This window comes from Daktulosphaira vitifoliae, unplaced genomic scaffold, assembly GCF_025091365.1.
Source record: "Daktulosphaira vitifoliae isolate Bord-2020 unplaced genomic scaffold, ASM2509136v1 Scaffold_5, whole genome shotgun sequence".
Lineage (NCBI taxonomy): Eukaryota > Metazoa > Arthropoda > Insecta > Hemiptera > Phylloxeridae > Daktulosphaira > Daktulosphaira vitifoliae.
The window spans coordinates 20,963,287-20,988,613 of record NW_026099576.1 but is presented as its reverse complement, the minus strand read 5'-3'; the positions used below and the strand labels follow the sequence as shown (position 1 = coordinate 20,988,613).

At 23.5% G+C, this 25,327-nt stretch overlaps 4 protein-coding genes across 5 annotated transcripts in view; 3 read left to right on the top strand and 1 right to left on the bottom strand.

The window, feature by feature from the left end:
- Positions 1–25,327, bottom strand: part of LOC126907928 (uncharacterized) — a 134,793-nt gene that overhangs the window by 30,262 nt on the left and 79,204 nt on the right. The window lies entirely within an intron of this gene.
- LOC126907924 (uncharacterized) lies at positions 9,472–12,216 on the top strand. Its single transcript, XM_050689616.1, has 2 exons — positions 9,472–10,370; positions 11,031–12,216. The coding sequence occupies exons 1-2, from the start codon at positions 9,472–9,474 to the stop codon at positions 11,905–11,907; spliced, it is 1,776 nt and encodes a 591-aa protein (XP_050545573.1). The 3' UTR covers positions 11,908–12,216.
- Positions 16,044–18,797, top strand: LOC126907926 (uncharacterized). 2 transcript variants are annotated; one of them, XM_050689620.1, is made up of 3 exons: positions 16,044–16,143; positions 16,324–17,152; positions 17,796–18,797. In XM_050689620.1, exons 2-3 carry the CDS (start codon positions 16,338–16,340, stop codon positions 18,685–18,687), a joined length of 1,707 nt encoding a protein of 568 aa, XP_050545577.1. In that variant the 5' UTR covers positions 16,044–16,143; positions 16,324–16,337; the 3' UTR covers positions 18,688–18,797. The 2 variants fall into 2 exon arrangements, with proteins under 2 accessions (XP_050545577.1, XP_050545576.1); XM_050689619.1 differs by lacking the exon at positions 16,044–16,143 and having other exon boundaries at positions 16,246–17,152.
- Positions 22,983–25,327, top strand: part of LOC126907959 (uncharacterized) — a 7,633-nt gene continuing 5,288 nt past the window's right edge. Inside the window, exon 1 of the mRNA XM_050689709.1 lies at positions 22,983–23,130. Within this exon, the coding sequence (XP_050545666.1) occupies positions 23,062–23,130 (69 nt within the window). The 5' untranslated portion in view covers positions 22,983–23,061. The remainder of the gene's footprint in view (positions 23,131–25,327) is intronic.

The window sequence follows — 25,327 nt, the reverse complement described above, 5'->3', positions numbered from 1 at the left end:
TAATATTATTACAAATTCTTAAAATGAGTATTTAAGTATAAAAAAATATTTAAAACAAAAAAAATTTTTTTTTTCAAATTATTAATTATTTTGATTTTTAATACATTAAAAATAATTAGTGCAAAATATAAATTTTAACACATTTTCTTGGTTCTTTAAAGTTGATTTTTTTAAATTAATTATAATAATAATAGTACAATTTATTTTACTGATTTACTTTAACTAAAAAAACCAAACAAAATGATGTTAATAAAATCTACTCAATTGAATATATAATAAAAATTGATTTTAATTGTAAAAATCCATTGTTTAATCAGATGAAACCCAATATAATTTTTTTAGAAGTTATTTATATTGTAAGATGTTATCAAAAAATCTGGAGTAATACATACTAGTAGTAACACACACAAATACAGTTAAAAAACTGATAAATTACAAAGTACAATTATTTAATTTTGTAGTTGAAACCTATTATCATATCAAACCTATTTCGACAAAGAGTTCTTTAATAATGTTAGAAATGAATGATATTAATTGTTTGTATAGAGAATAATTATCTAATATCTTTAACTATATTATATTTATGATCATTTGTTATAGAAAAAAATATAAATTTAAATTTAAAATTAAAAGGTCCACTAGATCAATTCATAATAAAAAACCCAGCACAGGGGGGTCGCGGCACAGTGATGACGTGGCATAGTTGGATCAAGTATAATGATATCTGACAGTGATTAAAATCACTATCAAAAATAAACGCTTCGATGCAAATCTTTAGATAGTGTTTAATTTTAAAAAATTGGTGAATTATTCCAAAAGCTACATGATCTGCTAGTTCCTTATTAATATCCTGATTAAGATATAGTATGTCAAATGAAAAAGAGATTATTAAAAAATATTATTTCTCATNGTATATCCAATGAAAGATGTATATAAATACTACTTCTCATGAAAAAATTGTATTGATCCATACATTTTTCAAAAAGTTATAACATAATAAAGTTAGAAATGTAAATTATAAACTCGAGAATTTTCACACAAAAATAGCATTCGGTAGCCGTTTTCACCATGAAGACAAGTCCAGAGGTCAAATTTTTTTTTTTCAAATTAAAGTACATTACATTAGCTTTAATTTAAGATATATATAAAAGTGTCAGACCTTCCGGAACATTTTCAAAAGTTAAGTTGAAAAAGTTAATTTTTTGTGAAAAAGTTGTCATTTTAAATCCCCCCCTGTGGGCAGGTTAAGTGTCAGATTTACAAAAAAAATATACCAAATGATAAGTAAAGACATCAAGCATCTATAAAAAAAAAAAAAATTATATTGCTATGTTCATTTTTGAAAAAATTACGGCAGTTTTTAGTAAAAAAAATTAAAAAAATTTCGAAAATTAGCGAATTTTAAATTTGTAATTTTTTTGGAGGTTTCCCTCATTTACGGGGAACGAGGGAAATTTTTAAAATTTTTGAGGGTATTGTTTTCGATTAGATACGATTTGTGATCTTTGACGTATCGTTGAAAGAAATCCGTTCGGTGAGAGCTAAGAAAAAGTGGCGACTGACACAAAAAAAAAAAAGAAAAAAGAAAACATATCATATTAAAACCAATACCTTCTCAGCTTCGCATCGAAGCTAAAAACAAATTTTTTTTCGTTTATATTAAAGCACATTACATAATCTTTAATTTAATATATAAATAAAATTATCAATATTTCCGTCACATATTCAAAAGTTAAGTTCAAATGGTTAATTTTTTGTGAAAAGTTGTCATTATTGTCATGTTTTTTTTTAATCGGATCATTTCCCTATATACAAAAGGGACCAAAGCTTTAAACATACTTAAAAAATGAGAACTTTTTCAACTTAACTTTAAAACATTCCGGATGTATTAAAACTTTTATATATATCTTTAATTAAAGCTTATGTAATTAATTTTTGAGAAAAAAAATTTGATTTCTGGACTTATCTATGTGGTGAAAACGTACATTAAAGTTAAAGAAAAAACTAAATTTTTTGTGTAAAAATTGCAAAATTTTAATAATTTGTCGTACAAAAACTTATTTGAAAGTGTTTTTAAAAAATTAGTGAACTTTGCATTGGCGTATTAAGAAAGTGATGAAAGAGAATCACTTCTCTTTTTTTTATTCGAAAATATTTATTTTAACCTTAAACTTATATAGCTAAAATGTAGGTAATATACACTTTAAAACAAATTTTTTATTTAAAACAAGAGGATTACATTGATTTTATTTTGTACTATCTTAGCGTAAAAATTTTTTTAACTGTTTAAATGTGTTAATAACTCATTACATCGTATTACACATAAAATGTAATGAAAAATTTTGATATATAGTTATTAAAATGTTATTATGTTATAGTAAAGGATTTTTATCCCTGAGGGGATGAAAAAAATGTTTTACTACATATTATAATAAAGTTCTTTGAACGTAAAATTTATTCTCTTTACATAAGTTTAAAATTCTCTAAATTTTTTAAAAAAAATATTCGTCTTACCAAATTTTGATTATTTTGTATATATAAATATATATGATTTCATTTACTGTATTAAATATTTCATTGCAATAAACAACAAAATCATTTTAGTGAAAATAATTCATTTTATGTATAATGAAGTCGATGACGTAAAATTAGATTATTTAATGAATAATTTTAACCTATTTTATGTTTAAATTTTATGACTAACTAATCTTTTAATTTTATCATTAAAAATTAAAAGATGTACGGGAATAAATTGAAATAATTTCCATACTAACAAAAAATTTTTAGGACTTTATAGACTTTATAAATTGAGAATATTTGTATTTACCCTAGCACTGTAAATAGTTGTTAAATTAAATGTCGTTGATGAATCTTGACCCGACGGTGGTTATTTATCTCTCTTTGTAATTTAGAAGTTCTTAGTTTAAATCTTTTGAGAAACCTCATTGTAGGACCGTAAACTCTTATCGTAAAATCCTTTAATTGAGCATCCTGAAATGATGATTGGTCTATGTTCAGTTCAATAATTTTAGCGTAATTAGAAATAATTTCTAATTAAAAAGTTAACTGTTAATTTTTATGTAGAACCCCGGGATATCATTCTTGTTTTGAAATATATTTGTTTTTACATACATATTAATATGAATCTTCTACATTTTCTTCGGGAAAAAAAAAAGTGTCTATTGTTATGTAAACAAAATTGGCATGTAAGAACAAAAGCAATTTAAAACACGTCACGTCTGTGACGGTATACTTATTTGTATGTAACAATAAAAGACATTATTCAACATTGTCTATTGGTTTTCAGAGTGTTGTACAGCAATGAACTGAGTTACATGAGCAATAAGTATTTATTAAGTGGGAATATATTTACATGGAGATCTATTTGCAACGTATATCCCTTTTTTTCCAATAATTATAAATATATTTAATTGATTATTTTTGTAAGTTGTCATTTTTCACGAGAAAAATCTATAATTCTTATAAATAAATAAATTACTAATACTTTATGTGTGTATTATATAAGATAATGTCGGGTATTCGTAACTTAAGCACATCATTCGAAATTTCGAAATATTTTTCAGTTAATTTATACTTTGAATGTTGGTACACGTTCTGAGTGGTTTTAGAATAAAGAATATTTAAAAAAACTCTTTTTATCCATATCAAAATAGATTATTATTTTGTACATCTTGATAAAGTACGAAAAATCTAGTTACATTATTTAGCAACAGAGGAAACGATATATTTATACATATAATAGTTTTAAGTCTTATTTTTGTTAAACATTTTATTTTAAAAATTCTTACATATTAAAATTCTTAATTTTCTAACATTTAATTAAAGTAATTTTTTTCCAAATTTATAAATATAGATGGTCATTTTTTTTGTTCATTAAAATTCCTCTTAAATGCTGTTAGCTTTAATGCAAAGCTAAAAGTGTATTGCATTTATCATGATATGATTATTTTGTGTCAGTCAATAAAAATTCACAGTGCTTACTGGACCGATTTTTTTCACTAATACGTCAAAAGACCATGAGTTTGATCTAGTTAAAGACATTTTTTCGAAAATTAAAAACAAAAATTCTCAAGTTTAGTTATTTAGAACATAATCTCGAAATTCTGCAGTTGTCAAAAATGAAAAATTCAGAATTTTCGCTACACTTATAATTGTAATATTTTTTTTTTAATAACCGAATTTATACGAAATTTTAATTGGTAGTAATAAAGAAAATAATCATTCTTTTTTAAATGAAGTGTTTTTTGAAAATGATCCCAAATTATATCTTGTTGAAGACATACATTATCCTTAAAAATTGAAAAGTGATCCTGAAATTTTTTTAATAAGAAAAATATTTTAAATATAACAGAGTTATTAAATTTTGCTGATGTTGACCTTTTAATTTACTCTAAAAACTATGTTTCGTATTTCTTGATTAATAAAAGTATATTAATTCAAAGTGGATACATCACAATCTCCAAAAAATGGTATTTTAGTTGAGTCTATTTTTATATGTAAATCTTTTTTGTTTAGAAGAGAGTGAGACAGTTTGACGCTCGGATTTGAGGTAATAATTTTGGATTTCAATAAAACGTAATTATGTTTGCGAACTTTTTATAGAAATATTATTAAATGTATTGGCCAAATAATGATAAATCCTTTAAAAATAATTTAAATAAACACATGGGTTTTTTTAAATTTAAACTATTTCTGAAAAATTGATATTGTTATTGTTATGTTTAAAGTGAATTTAAATAAATAAATCAACATTTTTTTTATTGCAATAGCTAAAGAAAAATATGACAAATAAAATATTTAAAATATTAATTCTTATTTAAATTAAGGGAGTATAAGAATTTTGAATATAAAGAAAGTGGGGAAAGTTATTAAAATACAAAATTTATATTGATACAATAATTTGTTATAATTACTTAAACTAGCTCGATTCCTGAAAAAATAAAAAATAATTATCAAGAAACATACCTTATAAAGTTATCAGATCGATTTCCCGATTAAATATTTTTATACTATATTTTTAATTTCTTTGTAGATCAAATAAAATGTTTTTTTTAAGCTTAACCTAAATAATGTAAACTTGCACCACGCCTGGAGCAAGATGACGAATTTGATATTTTTATTTTTATCTAATTCATAAAGAACTCTTAATATATCAAATAGTTTTTCTGTCAAATTTAAAATTTCATGAATACTTCCTTAAAATATTTAATTTAAGTTTAAGGGTGTTAACTTGCCCAATCTCTCCTAATTTTGAATTATACCATAATAGTTAAATAAGATTACATTATATTTATGAAAATCATACTTCTTACAAAATATATTCGAGGTAAGTATTTACACAATGATATTGTTATCTCTACAAATTTATTTGTTTGATAAATTGCTTAGGGTACAAGAGAAAATCTCATGATGCAATATTAATGAATATTGAAAATTATCTCTCCACTTATATTTAAACAATGTGTAAAATAAATGAGTCGAGTACTCATTAGTAGAATAGGGGTTAGTTGATATAAATTTTTTCCAACATCTAATAAACCGATATTTGTTGTAGATATAAAGCCGTTAAACAAGCTGATATTACAGGTTATAATTTAAAAACATAAATTTTCGGTTAGATTAAAAAGAAAACTATATAATATTAAAAAAAAATAATTAATATTACATTGCAGTATTTTGCGAGATTATTAAATTTGTGTCTATGAAGTTTTATTTTTATTTTAATTAAAATGGGTTACTTTGTTGTATTTTGTATCCCAACCCATACTCATCCCAGCTTAACCCGAGAAATATTGCTTCATTGCTTTATTATAATCGTAGGTAAACTATTTTGATGACTAAATGAAAATTTCCTAATTTTAATTTCGATGTGAAGCGGTGAAATTATTGTTTTTGTGATATTGTGCACTATTTTTGTGTTTGTCTATGAAAATTCTAAGCTCTCACTGAACCAATTTTGTTAGATTTTGCATAAAAAGAATCCGGTTTTAATATAGTTGAACTTAATAGTTGTCACCGAAAATTTGATAAACTCTCAGTTTTAATAATTTAAAAAAATATCTCAAAATCACGATAATATATCTGACAGCTTTTAATCAATACAAAATTAAAGATTTTGAAATGTACTACAATATAAAAAAATAACCCACTCCATAATCGTTCTGCTAATTGGCTGTCAAAGTAAAAAAAATTGCAATTAAAAAAAAAGAATACATATTTTCAAATGTTGAAATGTTCTAGGACATCTGCATTCATCAAACCTATATAAAATTGAAGCTTATTAACAATATTTTATGATGAAAAAAAGAAAAATTACCGGACCATATTATTTGACTTCAAAATGCATTCAACAAAAAATTTAACATATTTATCGAAGTGTTTTTTGATAGTCATGTGAATCACTGTCAGATATCAACTATACTTATATCGCGTCATCCCTCTGCTGGGGTTTTTTAGTATAAACAAAAATTTTGGGTTTCCATTTGAAAGTCGAAAGTTTAGTTTATAAGGGATGATAGCAGAAAATTAATTTTTAATGTAGAGCAGTTTTGTCTTCCTGTGTTGGGTTTTTTAGGGTACTACAGAAATATTTTGGGATTTTTCTATTTCTAAATATAATTCACGGATAAAATATGTATTTTACTTTTTTTTTAGATGATAGTATAATTTTTTTATATAAAATATAAAAACCAGAGTTTTTAACTAGTTTAAAAGTAATAAAACATTTTTTTTATTTTTTAGTACTTTACCTCAACTTGAACCAATATTTCATTATAGTTTCAATTGCCGACTAAAAATATTATTAATGAGGTTTATTTAAAATATTGATTTAAGCCATTAATTGTATTTTTGTTTGGAAAAATATTTTATTTTTTTAGTGAAATATAATTCTTGGAATAAGATTATTATAGTTTATAACCACTTATAATGGTCATTTTTAAAAATATTACAAACTATGGAATATCTATTCCAAATTTTTTATGCAACCGAATAGTTTTTACAACTATTCAAATCGATTCTATAACTATAGAATAGCTCAATAGTTTTAATGTTTCTCATCCTTTTTGAGAACCAAATTTTCGGGTGCATTTCAATTACGTGATTATATTTTTTTTATCGCCTTTAAATTTTGACAAATTTACTAATTAGTAAAAAAGGGCTATTTACACATAAAAATATTAAATTAAAGCATAAATTTTTAGCTTCGATGCGAAGCTGAGAAGGTATTAGTTTTACTATGATGTGTTTTTTTTTTTGTGACTGTTACCTCTTTTTCTCAGCTCTCACCGAACGGATATCTTTCAACGATACGTCAAAAGATCACAAATCGTATCTAGTCAAAAACAATACCCTCAAAAATTGAAAAAATTTCCGTCGTTCCCCGTAAATGGGGGAAACCTCTAAAAAAATTACAAATTTAAAATTCGCTAATTTTTTCAATTTTTTCAATTTTTTCAATTTTTTTTACTAAAAACTGCCGTAATTTTTTCAAAAATGAACATATCAATATAATTTTTTTTTATAGATGCACGATGTCTTTACCAGCACTTTCGGACTTTATTTTGTCTTCACGATGAAAACAGACATCAGTTAATAGAAAAAAATTAGATTTATGTAAAAAAATTCTTTTATATATTTTTAATTTTATAATGCTATAACTTTTTGAAAAATGTATGAATAAATAAAATTTTTTTTTATATTTGCATGATGTCTTTACCTATCATTTGGTATATTTTTTTTATAAATCTGACCCTTTACCTGCTCACAGGGGGGGATTTAAAATGACAACTTTTTAACTTGACTTTTGAAAATGTTCTGGAAAGCTGACACTTTTATATATATCTTAAATTAAAGATAATGTAGTATACTTTATTATGGAAAAAAAAAATTTCGGACTTAATTTTATCTTCACGGTGAAAATGGCCACTAAATGCTATTTATGTGTGGAAATTCTTGATTTTATTTTTTACATTTTTAACTTTATAATGCTATAACTTATTGAAAAGTGTATGGATCAACACAATTTTTTTATGAGAAATAATATTTTTTAATAATCCCTTTTTTATTCGACATACTTTATCTTAATCTGAATATTAATAAGGAACTAGCAGATCACGTAGCTTTTGGAATAATCCACCAATTTTTTTAAAATTAAACACTATCTAAAGATTTGCATCAAAACGTTTTTTTTTTTGATAGTGATTTTAATCACTGTCAAATATCATTATACTTGATCCAACTATGCCACGTCACTACTATGCCGCGACCCTCCTGTGCTGGGTTTTTTTACCTTATACGCTACAATGACATTTAAAATAAAAAATAGTTATTAAAAGATCTTTAGACAAACTGAACAAATAAAAGTCTAAATGATGTTAAAATATTTTATTTGTTCGTAGGATATATGTAAACGTATTTCATGATTTGGATATATTTATTACACTAAGTTTTTTATTTTTTTGGTTTTTTAGTTTATTTGTTTTGATTTTATTTCATTTCTTAAAATAATATATTTAAATTTGGATATTCATACATTTTTTAATTAGTAGATAAATTAAACCGCTACACTATACACACAACAAACATATTTAAAATAAAAATAAGTTTTAAAAAGATTTTCGAACAAATTAAACAAATAAAAGCATTTATGACATTAAAATTTTAATTATTTTCAATAGAACACAATGTATTCTATTACATTGTTATTCTATGGCATTAACACGTCATGTAATCATATTTCAAGGTTTCGATAATTTATAATTCTTTTATTTGATTTTCTATCTCTTAAATTTTTTAATAAAATTAAATAAGTTAAACTTAGTTATTCCAACCATATATTTTTTTTACAATATGACACATATTCAAACTGAAATACATATTTACATACAAGTATTTCAATCGTTTATGTATATATTGAAATTCGTAAATTAACACCTAAAACAAATAATAATAATTACAGGATGCTCAAAATTTGTTCGAAATTGAAAACCCGCATTTCATTTTGATCAAATTAAAATATTGAAAATGAAACTATAATTTTGTTTTTAATTTAAATAAATCTTTTAAATATTATTCAAATTAAATTATTTTTGAAAGTATTAATCAGGTCTCATTATATAAAATAATATAATATAGCATAAAAAGTTCTTATAAGCAATTTTGATGTTATAAACACAGAATTTCAAAGAGGAATTTTATCAACATATTGTGGGTGACAATATATTTTATACATCCTATAAAAAATTATTTGAAAAAACCTGCTTTATTTGATGGAAATATATTTTTACCAATGTAAGAAAACAATTTATATTCTTTATACATATTTTTATTAAAGAAAAAATGATATAAAAATAATGAAGACATTTGCACTTGTTCATTATTAAACTATCAGGTTGTAATTGTACTATTAAATATTAAACGAGTAGTTTTTCATATTAGTATTTTTTTACAATGAAATTTTATTTGATTATTTTAATATCCATTGTTGTTTTCGTATTGAAACCAGATGAAGGAGTTCATTGCAGAAATAATTATCATATGAAATATGCCTTATATATCGAAGAAGTGGTGAATCACATTTGTTCTCAAATTCTATTGTATAGAAGACAAGATTCAAATAATTATACTGGTATAGTGGAAGCTCTCCTGCCAAAGACGGGCTTGCAAGAATTCACTAATAGATATCGTTATACAATAAGTGTACTCAATTTCAAATACACTGATATTCTAAAAAAATTCCTCGATGGCTTTGGTATCATTATCAGCTTATGTCAGAAATTCGAGAATAAAGAATCACCGTTAAATTTTATTGGCTGTGTAAAATTACTTGAAAAAGAATTGATAAAATCCAAGACTATGATTGTAAGTCTCCACAGTGTTATGAAGTTTATCAGTTACATAGATATAAGGTTTTTATTTACTGGAGGCTCTGTGCCGCATCCTATAATTGATGAAATTGACTTTATATATCAATTTGTCTTAGAAATAAGTTTAGAGACTAGGTCTTTTGATCTTAACGAATCACCAAATCCTGAATTTGATCTTAACGAATTACCAAATCCAGATCACAAATTAGCTCATACATCTGAAATTAAATTTAATAAATTAAAACATTTTTATACAGAAGCAATAGTATTAATAAACAAATTTGTTGAAAATAATAAAAGTACAATGGACACTTCTCTAATAGCTGAATTATTTAAAATGAGTATTGTGGATAAAAATACTAAAACTATCCATGAAGTTGTAAATTCAATAAAGAATAATCTTAATCTGTTATACAATGGAACTATAGAATTTTGGTACAAAAATCTAGGCTTTGAACAATTTCTTAACCCCATATTAGCCAAGTAAGAATTCATATATTGAAATTTATTTTCTTATTTTATATTTTATATTAAATAGCTCAATATGTTTTAAGATAATAAAAAAAATGTACAATTAAAGCTTCAGTATATTATTACTATAACAATTTGTGAAACGTTTTATAAAGTAAATATTCAACGGATGTTTAAAAATTTAAAAATTAAGAAATAATATCGTTACAAAATCAACAAACATATTAAAATATTGGTATAGCAAATCAATATTTTATATCTTTTTAAATAGTTGATTTATTGGAAAAAAATTACATTTTAGTAAGATTGTGCAACACCATTATTTTGGTATTTTTTTCTATTTATTGACGTGTTTTTAATGTGTGTTCCTATAAATAAATACCTATTTTTGTGCGTAATAAATGTTAAACGTAAGGTTATGCACACTATTTACCCAAAAGTATTAATTAGCTCGTAAAAATGTACGAAAGAAATACTTTTAAAATACTATTATTTTTTAAATTTATCAATACTTTAACATATAAATATTAATTTTAAATATAAATTCTACATTTTTAAACATTTTTACATAATTCATCTGAATAAAAATTAAATAATGTTTCATTAATAATAATTAAATTTATATCATCTATGAAATTGTGTAATAATCAAAATATACTTTTTTCAATATAGATTTATACCTCCAATAGATCCTGAAACAAAACAAAATGATGGAATTGCCGCTCTTAACATTATGCGTGTACAATCTGGCTGGACAGAGATGAATCATTTAAAATTTAAATATTATGAAAAATATTTCAGCGTAGATTATGTAATAAAAGACGAAGTTAGTAACATAAATTTTCGTATAAAAAAAGAGCATGTATCACAATTATTAAGATGTCGATTTACAGAAATAATGAAAAATTATCGTACATTAATAAATGCTACAATGAATGTATGCAACACACATGCAAAGCAATATTATCACAATTGTTTGATATTATTTTTTAACTCATTAAGCAACTCCCAAAGAATGCTTAAAGGATTGTATGATGCATTAATTAGTTTAAATAGATCATCAATATGGAGTGTTAATTTAAGCTCCTTATCGAGTTTACAGAACGTTTTAGAATGGGTTTCAGATTTTCGCCGTTTATTGAAAAACAATACATTTTATAATGATCGCTTAATAGTTTCAAGTGAAGAAAAAGAAATCAGAAAGGTTAATAATCTTTTACAAATTTTTAGTGAACATTTTAGGATTTTTAGTAAAAAGTTAAGCACCGATCTAGGTCAATATCATACCCGGTGTGAAATTAATACTTTTAAAAATGAAGATGCTTTTATAGAAGATTTTAAAAATGTAAAAAAATCATCAAATAATCAATTAAATGGTTCAATTTACGGTGAGGAATTTCAAATTGCTTTTGATGCTCGTGATTATTTTGACAATTTTTGTGAAGATGTTTACAAATCTTGTTATGAAAATCTGGGTTTCGGAAAAATTTTACACTGTATGAACAATGATATTGATGGTAAACTTAAGAGATATATGCAAAATTTATAGACTTAGGCTTCACTAAATCGTAAAGGCTATGTATAAACGATATGAATTTAAAAAGTAGATTTGAAAAATTCATTATTTTATTATTGTTAATTTTTAATTAATAGATTTCACATGTATAATTTAAAGAATATTGCTTAAATTAATATTTTGGATTACTATCACCCTATTATTATTTTTTGTAAATCCGCTGTATTTGTGACAGTCTTTACGTCCACACTTACTACAACATTATATTTAAAATATTTCACCAAGTTATAAAAATATAACGTTTATTGATATTAACTTCCCATTATTTGTTCTTATGTTTAATAAAATTAAAATAAAAAACTGAAAAATATAATACGTGCATATTTATTTAAACGAAAATATAATACATTAACACATTAAAAGCGTTGAAAATGAATTCAAATTTGAATTCAAAAAATCAAATTGTGTTACGATAATAAATTTTTGAGGATTTATCATCATCAAATGCTTTATTATACTTATATAAATACTTAATGAGCAACCACTAAAAATTGATAATGGAACTTTTCGGCACTGCGGATTCGGCAACCTTGTTTCGAAGATAATATAGAATATACAAAACTTATAAATATTATTTTATTACAACATAAGTTAAAATAATAATTATATTAAGAAAAAAATTATTTTTGGTATTATTTAATTTTATATATTTTTTGATTTATTAATTATTAAGTTTTGTAGCTTCGATGCGAAGCTGAGAAGGTATTGAAAGATGAGATTGAGTGGTAATAGACACAAAAAAAATAATAATAATAAATAAATAAAAATATATCATATTAAAAAATGCCTTCTCAGCGTCGTATCGAAGCTAAAATAAAAAACTTTAATGTCCGAATGAACGTAGCGTCCGATGGTATTCACGTGGGTTCATTAACGTTCGTGGTTTTATTTTTTCTTAAGTCAGGCAATGTCGAGGTAAAAGAATAAGGTGAGCGGACTGTATTAATGAATGTAGGATAAATTTCACAATATATAATTATAACAATTAAATGTATTATACATGAAACATAAAATCTTATATACACTAATGTGGATAGGAGGGACACTTAATATTAATGCCACAATGACGCTGATATAAACAAATAATAAATTATAAATGTGAGTAAATCTTAGAAAGAAGATGAACAAGCATTATCGGCTAATTAAAACGGCTGATGATAATGTTGAATATTGAAAGATCAATTGAAGTCGAACGCAAGAATCTCACCGACGTATACAATATACTATGATCGGTATTGTATCTTAAAAAATATATAGACCCAACGGCAGCGACAATAAAGACATACACAGAGAGGACAACAACTCGGTGTAGCACAACGATGATATAAATAATCACAATAAAATTTCTCGACAGCACATTCGACCGTTGTGTATCCAACAATGTCACTAATGCTTTTATTCATTTAGTTTGTTCGAAAATATTTTTATAACTATTTTTAGTTTTGATGCGAAGCTGGAAGGTATTAGTTTTATCATGATGTGTTTATATTTTAATTTTTTTTTTGTGCCTGTCACTACTATTTCTCAGCTCTCAATAGACCGATTTCTTTCAACGATACGTCAAAAAATCAATAATCGTATCTAGTTGAAGTCATTACCTTCAATAATTGAAAATTTTACCCTTGTTCTCCGTAAATGGGCAAAATTTCCCCCCAAAAATACGATTTTTAAAATCGGTTAATTTTTAAATTGTAAAAACATTTATTACTATGTTCTTACCACTTATATTACACACGTTTTATTTCTTTTTGTTTAATTCGTAATACATATTAATTAGCATAGAGGGAGATGCTGATGTGACAATTCTACTCGTCTGTAGCCCGGAGCTACTGCGTCGAACTAACAAAGGGCAGTTGTGTTTGAGAAATATGACTGTCATAAAAAAAAGAGGAAGGATAAATAAATAGAATATGAATATTATGGTTAACGGATTGTTGAAGTTCGTTTTTCTACAAGGTGAAAATAAAACTATACGTTATATAATCAAGAATTCTTTGTTAAGATACAACGACCATACATGGTTTGTCATAAAATGTAAATTGAAGGAAAATTACATTCGGATGACCATACCTGAATAATATTAATTCTACAATGAAATGTGCAATGCTTATGGGGCAGGATTTTACGACTCTTAATATTTATTGGTTATACTGAACACTCTGTATAAATAGGAAACAATGTGTGTTTACGTAAAATGCAACTGTCCAATTGTTGGGCACCAAGCCTTAATAGCTGAATTATTTTTTTATATGGATGTTAAATACAAATTAAGACATTTACGTTAAATACATACTATTAGATTAGAATGGTGATAAAACATCTATTAATAATATCCCTTTTTTTTTTTTTTAATTATCTACCTTTAGCAATTCTATTATTCCCTCGATAAAAATTATTCTTGATTTATCTTAAGTCTATTTTTAATTTTTATGTCATACTTAAAAATATAATTTTTTACATTGTGTTCAGCTAGCTTGATCGTTTATTGTATAAAAAGAGCGCTGACTTTAATCTACTTATTTATTTTATAAGATTATAAAAATTATTAAACTTGAAATATTACTCCACTGTAACTCCTTTCTACGCCTGGTATCTGAATATATGAGTGTTTCTTTATATTTTAAAATGAAAATGTATAGAACCAGATAGATCATGAGAATCAATCCCTAGTGACTCGTCACAAACTATTGTTTTACCAATAATTTCAAGCGTTAGATATGCTAGAATAATGATTTCAACAAACCATCAGTAAATTGTGCAATCAATCAAACACGTATCTATTCAAATTTAAAATGCATTCTACGATCTCCTTAGTGAAACGTCACAAACTATTGTTTTACGACAGTTTTAACCGCTAGATATTTTAAGGTAGATTTTCGAAATGCATTCAATAAGTGCACTAATAAGACACTCCAATTGAAGAATTAAAAAATTCTTAATTGAAACATTTCACAAAATATAAAATTATTTGTCTTAATAATTTGTAAACATTTTAAATTAAAAATAAATAATATAAAATGGTTAAGTTATTATTGTTTTTATTACATTACTTATAAGAGAGTTAGATGAAAAACATCAAGTGTGAAAAAGTTTCTAAGGCCAAGAGAGCACAATCGCGAAACATTCTGTTGCAGAGATGCTTTATGACCAAATTTTTAGAAAAAATAAGGTGGCAAATGAGATAAAAATTGCTCTTTTATAGGCCTGTTTTTTGAGGGGGAAAATTTATGTTTTAGATTTTAATTGAAAAATGCTTCTCGTTGACTACTTAATTAAACTTGAAGAGACACACGCGCAATCTATTATTGTACTAATTTGAGTTAATGTTTCATACGTATATTGGTGTTTTATATCTATCATCTCCCATGATAATGTGATTTATTAGAAAAGTCATCACTATAAAAATATAAATAAAATAAAATTATAAGTGTTAAATATCTATTACACCTTGTAGACCAATAAATTCATTCATAAGTAAAAAAAAAACTTTATAATTAAACAACTTTATAATTTTTTATAAATTATCCGTAAGGGTTACAATATTAAATTTGTATCAATCAAAAGAAAGAAGTTAATAGGAGAGGTGATAATATCAAAGAATGATAATAGCACCATTCGTAATGATATAATTAATACAAGTTCTTTGATTTCTATTTATTATTTGATTAGTGTAGTAAAATTACTCTTACCTGAAGTTGTTCAAAATATATGTTTTAAAAATCACAGGAGGTATATTATACTACTGTTTTTTCAATAGAATACATGTACATTTAAAATTAAATAAGTTAAACTTAGCTATTCGTAACTTATATTTTTTTTACAATATAACACATATTTGATTTGAAATTTATATTTACATAAAAAGGTATATTATATATTTACATAGTAATATTTATAGAATACTCGAAATGTTTTGTAATTAAAAAACCGCATTTCATTTTGATCGAGTAAAAGTATTAAAAATAGAACTATGACTTCGTATTTAATTTAAATAAAACTTTTAAATATCACTTAAATTAAACTTTTTTAAAAGTAATAATTAGATCACTATATAAAATAATATAATATAGCACAAAAAGTTCTTGTAAGCAATTTTGATATTATAGACACAGAATTTCAAAGCGAAAATATTTAACAAATCCTATAAAAAATTATTTGAAAAATAATAAAAAAACTTGCTTTATTAAATAGAAATATATTTTTACCAATGTAAGAAAACAATTTATATTATTTATACATTTTACTAAAAATAAATTATATAAAATAATAATGAAGACATATGCACATGATCATTGTTAACCTTCCCAAAAATTAAAAAACTAGTTTGATTAAAGTATTAATATTAATATTAATATTTTTTTATGATGGAATTTTATTCGTTTATTTTAGTAACTATTGTCGTTATGGCGTTGAGACCAGATCAAGGAATATATTGCAGAAGTTATCATAAGAAGTATAAACTTTACATTGAAAGATTTGTGACTCACGTTGGTTTACGAATTAAAATTAGTGAAAAGATAAATCAAACATCAAATTTAAATAATACTACTGATATAGAGAAAGCTTTCGAGCCAAACAAGTATAGGGAATTAATGTGTAATTATCAATATACAATAAGTGTTCTCAATTACAAATACACTATAATACTAAAAAAATTCCTTGATTATATAGCTATTATTATGTGTAAATGTCAGCAATTTCATGAAAGAAACTTATCGGAAAATTTTATTCATTGTGTAATAGTACTCGAAGAACAAGTGAAACAATCCAAGACAATGTTCGAAAATTTACACAATGCCATGAAGTTTATAAGCTATATAGATATAAGATTTTTGTTTTTTGAAAACATGGTGTTACATCCTATAATTGACGAAATCGACTTTATATATCAATTTGTCTTAGAAATAAGTTTAGAGACCAGGTCTTTTGATCTCAATAAATCACCAAATCAAGAATCTGAAATAAAATTTGAGAATTTTATTAAATTTTATACAGATGCATCTAACAGAGTAAATAATATTTCTCATAATTATAATGTCAACAACACTTTTATAATAACGAATTGGACAACAATTAATATAGCGGAATGGCATAATGAAAATAACTTTGATATTTTATATTCAACAAGTAGTACACTTAATAAGTTTTACAACGAAACTATAGAAATTTGGTACAAAAATCTAGTCTTTGAACGATTTCTTAACCCCACATCATTGAAGTAAGAATTCATATATTTAAATGTATTTTCTAATATATTTGATTACAAATATGTTTTTTGAAAGTATACAATTATTTTTTGGCAATCAATTTGTAAAACGTATTATAATAAATATTCAACAGGTCTTTAAAAATTTAAAAAAAAGAAATAATATCGTTACGAAATAAAATATAGTTTTTTTTATTGGAAAAAACTAATTTGGTTTTTTAGTAAGATTGCACAACAACATTATTTTGGTATTATTTCTATTTATTAAGATGTTTTGATGTGGATTCATATAAATAAATCACTATTTTTGTGCGTAATAAATTTTACACATAAGCTTATGTTTGCTACTTATCCAAAAATTAATTCATAGAAATTTAAGAAAGAAATATTCTTAAAATATTGTTATTTTTTTAATTTATCAAATCATAAAACTTCTATACTAAGTATAGAATTTTTTTAAATAACTATAGTATAGTTAGTTTAGTTTATTTTTTAATATATTAACATATCAAATAAATATAAAATAATAATTCTATATTTTTATCATTATTGTGTAATTAATCTGAATGAAAGTAAAACTATACAATTTATAATAATTAATTTTAAAGTATCTATATAATTACGTAATAATCAAAATATATGATTTTTGACATAGATGTATACCTCCAAAAGATAAAACAATAAATCAAAATGATGGAATTGAAGCTCTTACGATTCTTCTTCAGGAGTCTGGGTGGGAATCAATGAACCACATAAGTATAATTTATTGTAGTAAACTATTCGACGTAGATCATATAATAAAAGACCCAATTAGTGAAATAAATTTTCAAATAAAAAAAGAACATGTGTCACAACTACTAAGATGTAGATATGGAGAAGTAATTAAAAATTATTATACATTATTATCTGCTATTTTTTATTTATGCATTAAAGATGCATCTACCTACTATCACAATTGTTTGATTCAATTGTTTAATTCATTTAACAAATCTCAAAAAATGCTGCAAGGATTGTATGAAGCTTTAATTATTCTAAATAAATCATCAATATGGAGTGTTAATTTTAGCTCTAAATCGAGTTTAAAGATCATATCAAAGTGTATTGAGTATATTATCAATTCATTTATGATCAATAAGTTTTCTCAAAATAATTTTATTGATAAAAACGATAACGAAAAATTTGTAATGGTTGAAAGTTTTCTAAAAACATTTGAAAATTTTCTTCAAGAATTTTATTTATACTTACATAGAGAAAAGAAACTAATGTATACCCGTTGTTATATAAACAAACCTTATTATAGAAAATTAAAAAAAATTAAAGAATTTAAGAATATTGTATCTACATTAAAAAATTCAATAAATACATCAAAGAATCAAAATCTTGAATATCATATGCAAATGATTCATAATGCATGTAATTATTTTGACAATTTTTGTGAAGATGTTTACATATCTTGTTATAAAAATCTGGGCTTTAGAAAAGTTTCAGACTGTCAAAACATAAAGTTAGACGATAAACTTGAATTTACTGAAGATTTATCTACTTAGCTTTTATTGTATAGTAATGGCTAAGTATCAAAAATTAAAAAGTAAATTTTATAAATATTATTGTTTTATTATTGTTTATTATTTATTTTAGATTTCACATGTACAATTAAAAAAACACTTCTGAAATTAATATTTTGATTAACTATTACCCTAGTATTTTTTGTAATTTGCTATAGTTCTCTTAAACTACGCAAATGATATAACAAATTATTTTTTGTGGCTCTCATTTATTTTCTCAGCTCTCACTTTATCATATAAAAAGATACTTAGACATTCTCCATAATGATAATTAAAATCATTAATTTCTAATGTTTTTAAAGTATTTACTGCCGAATTAAGTTTGATATGATAATAGGTTTCAACTACAAAATTAAATAATTGTACTTTGTAATTTATTAATTTTTTAACTTTATTTGTGTTTGTTACTACCAGTCTATAATATTCCACATATTTTGGTAACATCTTACTATATAAATCATTTCTAAAAAAATGACTTTGGGTTTTTTCTGATTAAACAATGGATTTTTACAATTAAAATAAATGTTTATAATACACTAAATTAAGTACATAAACAATATTTTGATTACTTGTTTCAGTTAAGGTAAATCCTGAAAATTAATTAAGTTCTGAATATTTCAATTGTATATTCTTTTTAAACATCAAAAGTTACTTAGAAATTGTTACTATGATTTCTATTTAAGAGATGTATTACGATAAATACAAAAAAATATTGATCTTTTCTAATAAATTTACTGTAAATAATAATAATAAAATTTTTTGACTGCATATTATACTGAACAGTACCATTTTTTAATTCTCATAAAATTTTTTATTTAATGATATAAATTTTAAACTTGCAAGTTGAGCTAAAAGTCATGGTAACACATTCAACTTTTTTACTAAAAATTTTCGAAAAATCAACTTTAAAGAATCAAGAAAATAGGTTATAATCGATGTTTTCACTGATTATTTTTAATATATTAAAAATCAAAATCAGTAATAATTTAAAAACAATTGTTTTTTGTTTTGAATAATTTTTTAATCGTAATAAATCATTTCAACGTAACACTTGTTGTTTTAATAAATGATACAATTGATATATTTAGAACTATTTTCCTTATAATTATATCCTATAGTTTTTAACTAATTAACAATAATATAAAAAATTATTGTTGATGGAAAACATATAATTGCTGATTCAAAATTAGTACCAAAAATTGAATATTAAAAGTATATTTTTGACTCTGATGAAATTTTTTGACAGACAATTTATTCATAATTAACAACAAATTATTATCCGTAAATTATTTTAAAAAAAAATGATATCTAGGAAGGAATAAACTAGAAATAACAAATGAAAAATTCAGTTTAATTTATGTCAAGCCTATATGTTTTGTTTTTATGTGAATAATTTGCATTTGCGTTGTTATTCCATTGAAAAAGCGAGATGGTAAACGTTACATAGTATGTAATATTTTGTTACCGTTTGGGCTGTTCTAAAAAAATCCAAAATAAAAATGGGAAATAGAATTCCGCCGCACGGCTAAAAATAGGGACAACTAATAATCAACAAAAAAGGTTTTTAATCAATTTAAAATTGCCAAAAGAAAAATATTTTTTGTTAACATAAAATAAGCTTACCCAGCCCAATGAATACAACTAAATAATTAAATACGAACAACTGAACCTACCATTATCGAACCGAATAATCCATAAATATAATACTCCATACTGCTTACATACAGCCATGCTCTATATGAATAAAATGAATTACAATTTACAACAGTAATAGAATATCTGCAGTTTCACTACAAAAATGCACCAGCCAAGGTAAAAAAAGAAGGAAAAATGAAAACAACTGTATGCCTTCAAAATAATAATATGAATAATGTATTTTAAAAACAAAACTTGAACAATGTTTTACCAATTCATACAAAAAAAAAAAAACACTTAACTAAATGAAAACAAACGTAACTTAACTTAAACTGCATAATGCTACAACAGGCATAGTAAAATGAATAAGAAGTATGCTCGATCGCAGTCCGCATTTTCGTCGTAGTACGCGCAAGTGCATCACCTTGTGTTTTTATGCATTCGTATACGATCGGTAAAAAACGACCATTGCCGAATGCATTTTAAAATCGCACGATTTTTAAATTGATAATTCTGATATAATATATATGATAGACATAATTTTTAAGTTTATATTAATTACTTGAAAACAACGCATTGTATTTATATTTTATATTAAATTAAATCGTGGATACTTATTTTAGATTCTATGTATTTTTTTTGTTGTAACTTTTGTATTTTAATGAAAAATTAGGATTTTGTACCTCGTTAATTAAACGTGAGCTATATTAACTAGTTTACAGACTTATTTTTTCATGTTCTAACATTGAATTAACACCACATTAACTTGTTAATAACAGTCCTTATTTTTTGCATGAAATTGTTGTATTTTATTCATTTCTCTTCTATATGTCTCATAATAGAGATTTGTAACTTTTTAACTCATATTTGAGTATTTTTTTGTTTGATGCTGTTTAGCAAAGATTTTTCTAATCGGCTTTATGTGTAGTGATTATAAACAGACATAATTGACACATAAAATTATTTTTCATTTTAAAAACAATAAATTAGAAAGATATTGAAGAAATTAATATTAAATATATAACATTAGGTTAAGATGGTACATTCTTGGAAAACATAGCGCATAACATTTTTTTTTCTTTTAATGAATGAGTAATAATTAATGTGAATTAAAAAAAACAATCAACATTATTTATAGAAATTATTTTAACTTTTTTACTTAATAAGTGAATGAGAGAAATAGTATAATATAATCTTAAAATATAGATTATGTTTTTATATTATCAAAATAAAATAAAGTAATATATTCAATATTTCTAGTACCTTTTTATGTTATATTTTTTTAGTGTGCTGCTAATAATGAATATAATCCATCAGATTTATTTGAGGAGGACAGCTTCACATATTTAATGGGATATATAGCTTTTAAATTTGAATACAAATATCCGAATCTTGTAGATAATTTGAATGAACCTAATGATTGGATAGAGGCTAAACAAATTGGAATATTATGACAACCATCACCTACATTAATAAATTTAGGAAAAATCATAGAAACTATTTAAAAAAAATTAAAATGGTACTTATAGAAATACAGTTAATGTAAAATATTATACAGGGTGTTCAGTAAGTCAGGAAACGGGTTTCTATTGTTCTCATTGTTACAAACAATGAGAACAATAGAAACCCGTTTCCTGACTTACTGAACACCCTGTATACATACCTAGTTATTATTGTGGTGGACATAATGCCCATGCACTCAGACCTGTTAGTCCATTGTGCGCAATATATATATATACATACATACCTATGATTGAATTTTTATTAGATACTAGAAAAACTCCAGACTTAATAAAGGAGGTACTGGTGTTAGCTAAAAAAGCATGTAATTCAGATGATCTTTTGGTGGATGATGAAGTCCTAAACTTCATTATTAGAACAAGAATATATTTTAGAATGCGGACTATAAATAAAAAACTTGCATCACAAGAAATGAGCAATAAAAAAAAATTTATCAAATAATCATTAAAACTACAGCTTTTATAAATACTGTAACAATTTATACTTACTGTAAGTAATTACACAATAAATTGATATTTAATTATTTATATCAGTTAAACATTGAAATTTTTTACTATGCAGTTCTGAATATGAAATTACCAAAAAGTATTAAACAGAAATTAGAAACATTCAACATTTTCAAAAAGACATAATATCAATGTTTTAAAATAGACGGAATTAATCTCTACGATTAGACTCCTACATATTTCGGAAATTATTTTTTTTCTTCTAAAAAAAAAAAAAAATCACAAAACGTAATGTTATGTAGTTTTGAGTTGATGTTATGGGATTTTGATATTAACTTTTAGTGATTGAAATATAGGTTTTATAATATACAACATTTTTTTAGTGCCTATGGGTATTAAATATATTTTTGTTCATGTTAATAAATCTAATTAAAAATACTAATTTCTTTATCATAATTTATTGTTCTTATTTAAACAACAAAAGTTACCATATTAATGACGTCAAATTTTTTTTAAAAATACATTCATTAGACAATATAATTTAGAATTCATGTTTTATATGGGTAGATTTTAAGATAAATCGTTAACCTATTTTGTTTCATAAATAGAACTTCAAATTTTGAATGTAAACAAATTATTTTATCTGTTTTTTGTGTATCCTAAATTTTTAAATAGGATTCATGAAGCTCGAAATTTTATTTTATAGAAAATTACTTATTTGACACGTATCAAAAAATTTGTAATTCTAATTACGATGACTTTTATGAGTAGTATTGGACTTATTATTTTGTTACAATATATATCAATCATATGTGCTTATCAGGTAAAAGTAAATGTAATTATTATTTTAATCGCAAATAAAAATTTCATTTATCGAGAGTGAAATTTATATAAAAATCATCTACTTATATATATCTACTTAGCCATAATTTTTAACAGCTCCAGTACCTGACCAAAGGCCAATACGCTTTATAATAATTATCTTTATCATTACCAGAAATTCCGGTGCCAATTGATATAGTATAATTGTTGTCTGGAAATGTACAATTTAGCGTTTGGTTGGGTTTAAACAATATAGCGTCAAATCAATTACCTACTCTATCGGTTGTATCTTAATATACACTACACTTTAATGATATTATAAATAAATAAACTAACACATACGCACATATGCATTTATAACATTTAAAAAATAGAAAATAAATTTTAGTACTCATATTAAATGTAATGTAAATCGAAAAATATTTGTTTAAATGGAAAAATAAAAAATACCTTTTTTGTTTAAAATTAACTAAATAACTTTTGTACGAAATATTTTTTTGTAAGTTAAATATTTTTTGATAAAATTAAAAAAGCTCATATTTTTTGAACTTTTGCAATCTGTAAAAACAAGTCCAATTCCAATCAAAGAGGACTTTTAGTATGTCATTATACATATCTTAAGTGAACTTTAAAAAAAAAAAAAATTTGGTTGAGAATTTTTTCCGCCATTTACCAAAATTACTCCTTTGTTGACTGGCCTATTATCTTTTATGTGCAAACAGCTGCCGTAGTTAAAAAAATGCTATTTTTGTGTTAAAATTTTCAACTTTAAATTGTTATAACTTGTTGAATAATGTATGTATCAACACAAATTTTTTTGTCTAAATACATTATATGTACTTCTTTTATTTAATATAGTTTTAATTTAAATCGAACAATTTTCCTTTATACAGGGGGGGGTATAAAAATTGACACATACGCATATAAAAGTAGAACGTTTTCAGTCTAACTTTGAAAATGTTTCGGAAATACAACGTCCTTTAAATATATGTCAAATTAAAGCTTACAATATATACTACAATTTAAAAAAAAAAAAATTTGTCCCGTCACCTTTTCTTCTATGGGAAAATGGCCGTCGAATTTAACAAAAATGTAATTTGTGTGTAACCACTAATCTATAATATTCCAAATTTTTTTGTAACATGTTGCTTATAAATCAAAAATCTAAAAATAAATGATATTCAGTTTCACCTGAATTAACAATGGATTTTTACAATTATAATAAAATTTTATAATATGTTCAATTGAGTAGATCTTTTTAACAACTTTTTTTTTATTGGTTTTTTTAGTTAAAGTAAATTATTAAAATTAATTCAGTTCTGCATATTTCAATTTTAGAATCTTTTTAAACACCAAAATTAAATTATAAATAATTAGTATGATTTATATTTAAGTGATCTATTACAATAAAAATGCAAAAAAAAAAAAATAGAGCTATTCTGATAAATTTACTGTAAATAGTAATTACACAATTTGCTGACTGCATATTAATCTTAACAATTTTATTTTTTTCTATTTAATTATGTGTATTTCAAAGTTGTAAGTTGAGCTAAAAGTTATAGTAATAAATTCATTTTTTAAAATTATAAATTATCACTTTTAAGGTCGAAAAAAAGTAGGTTTAAAATAATTAATTTTAACTTATTATAAATCAAAATCAATAATAATTTGAAAACAATTAATTATAAAAATTATATAATATATAATTAAAAATTATGTATTATATTTTGAACCTAAGAATTACTAATCTGGATATAATTAAGGAAATAGAAGATGATGTTACTTTTGTAATTATACACCAATTTCATAGAATTAAATACTATCTACAGATTTGTATCGAATTGTTTCTTATGATAGTGATTTTNTTGTGTCTGTTACCACTTTTTCTCAGCTCTCACCGAACCGATTTCTTTCAATGATACGTCAAAAGATCACAAATCGTATCTAGTCGAAGACATTACCCTTAAAAATTGAAAAAAATTCCCTCGTTCCCCGTAAATGGGGGAAACCTCCAAAAAAATTACAAATTTAAAAAACCGCTAATTTTCGATATTTTTTTAATTTTTTTTACTAAAAACTGCCGTAACTTTTTCAAAAATGAACATATCAATATAATTTTTTTTTATATAGATGCTTGATGTCTTTACTTATCATTTGGTATATTTTTTTTGTAAATCTGACACTTAACCTGCCCACAG

What these genes read in the sequence shown, in the direction of transcription:
- LOC126907924 (XM_050689616.1), top strand. Translation starts at nt 9,472, where the DNA reads ATGAAATTTTATTTGATTATTTTAATATCCATTGTTGTTTTCGTATTG. An exon ending in CTTAACCCCATATTAGCCAA is followed by an intron (nt 10,371 to 11,030) that starts GTAAGAATTCAT and finishes TTTTCAATATAG; the next exon opens with ATTTATACCTCCAATAGATC.
- LOC126907926 (XM_050689619.1), top strand. Translation starts at nt 16,296, where the DNA reads ATGATGGAATTTTATTCGTTTATTTTAGTAACTATTGTCGTTATGGCG. An exon ending in CTTAACCCCACATCATTGAA is followed by an intron (nt 17,153 to 17,795) that starts GTAAGAATTCAT and finishes TTTTTGACATAG; the next exon opens with ATGTATACCTCCAAAAGATA.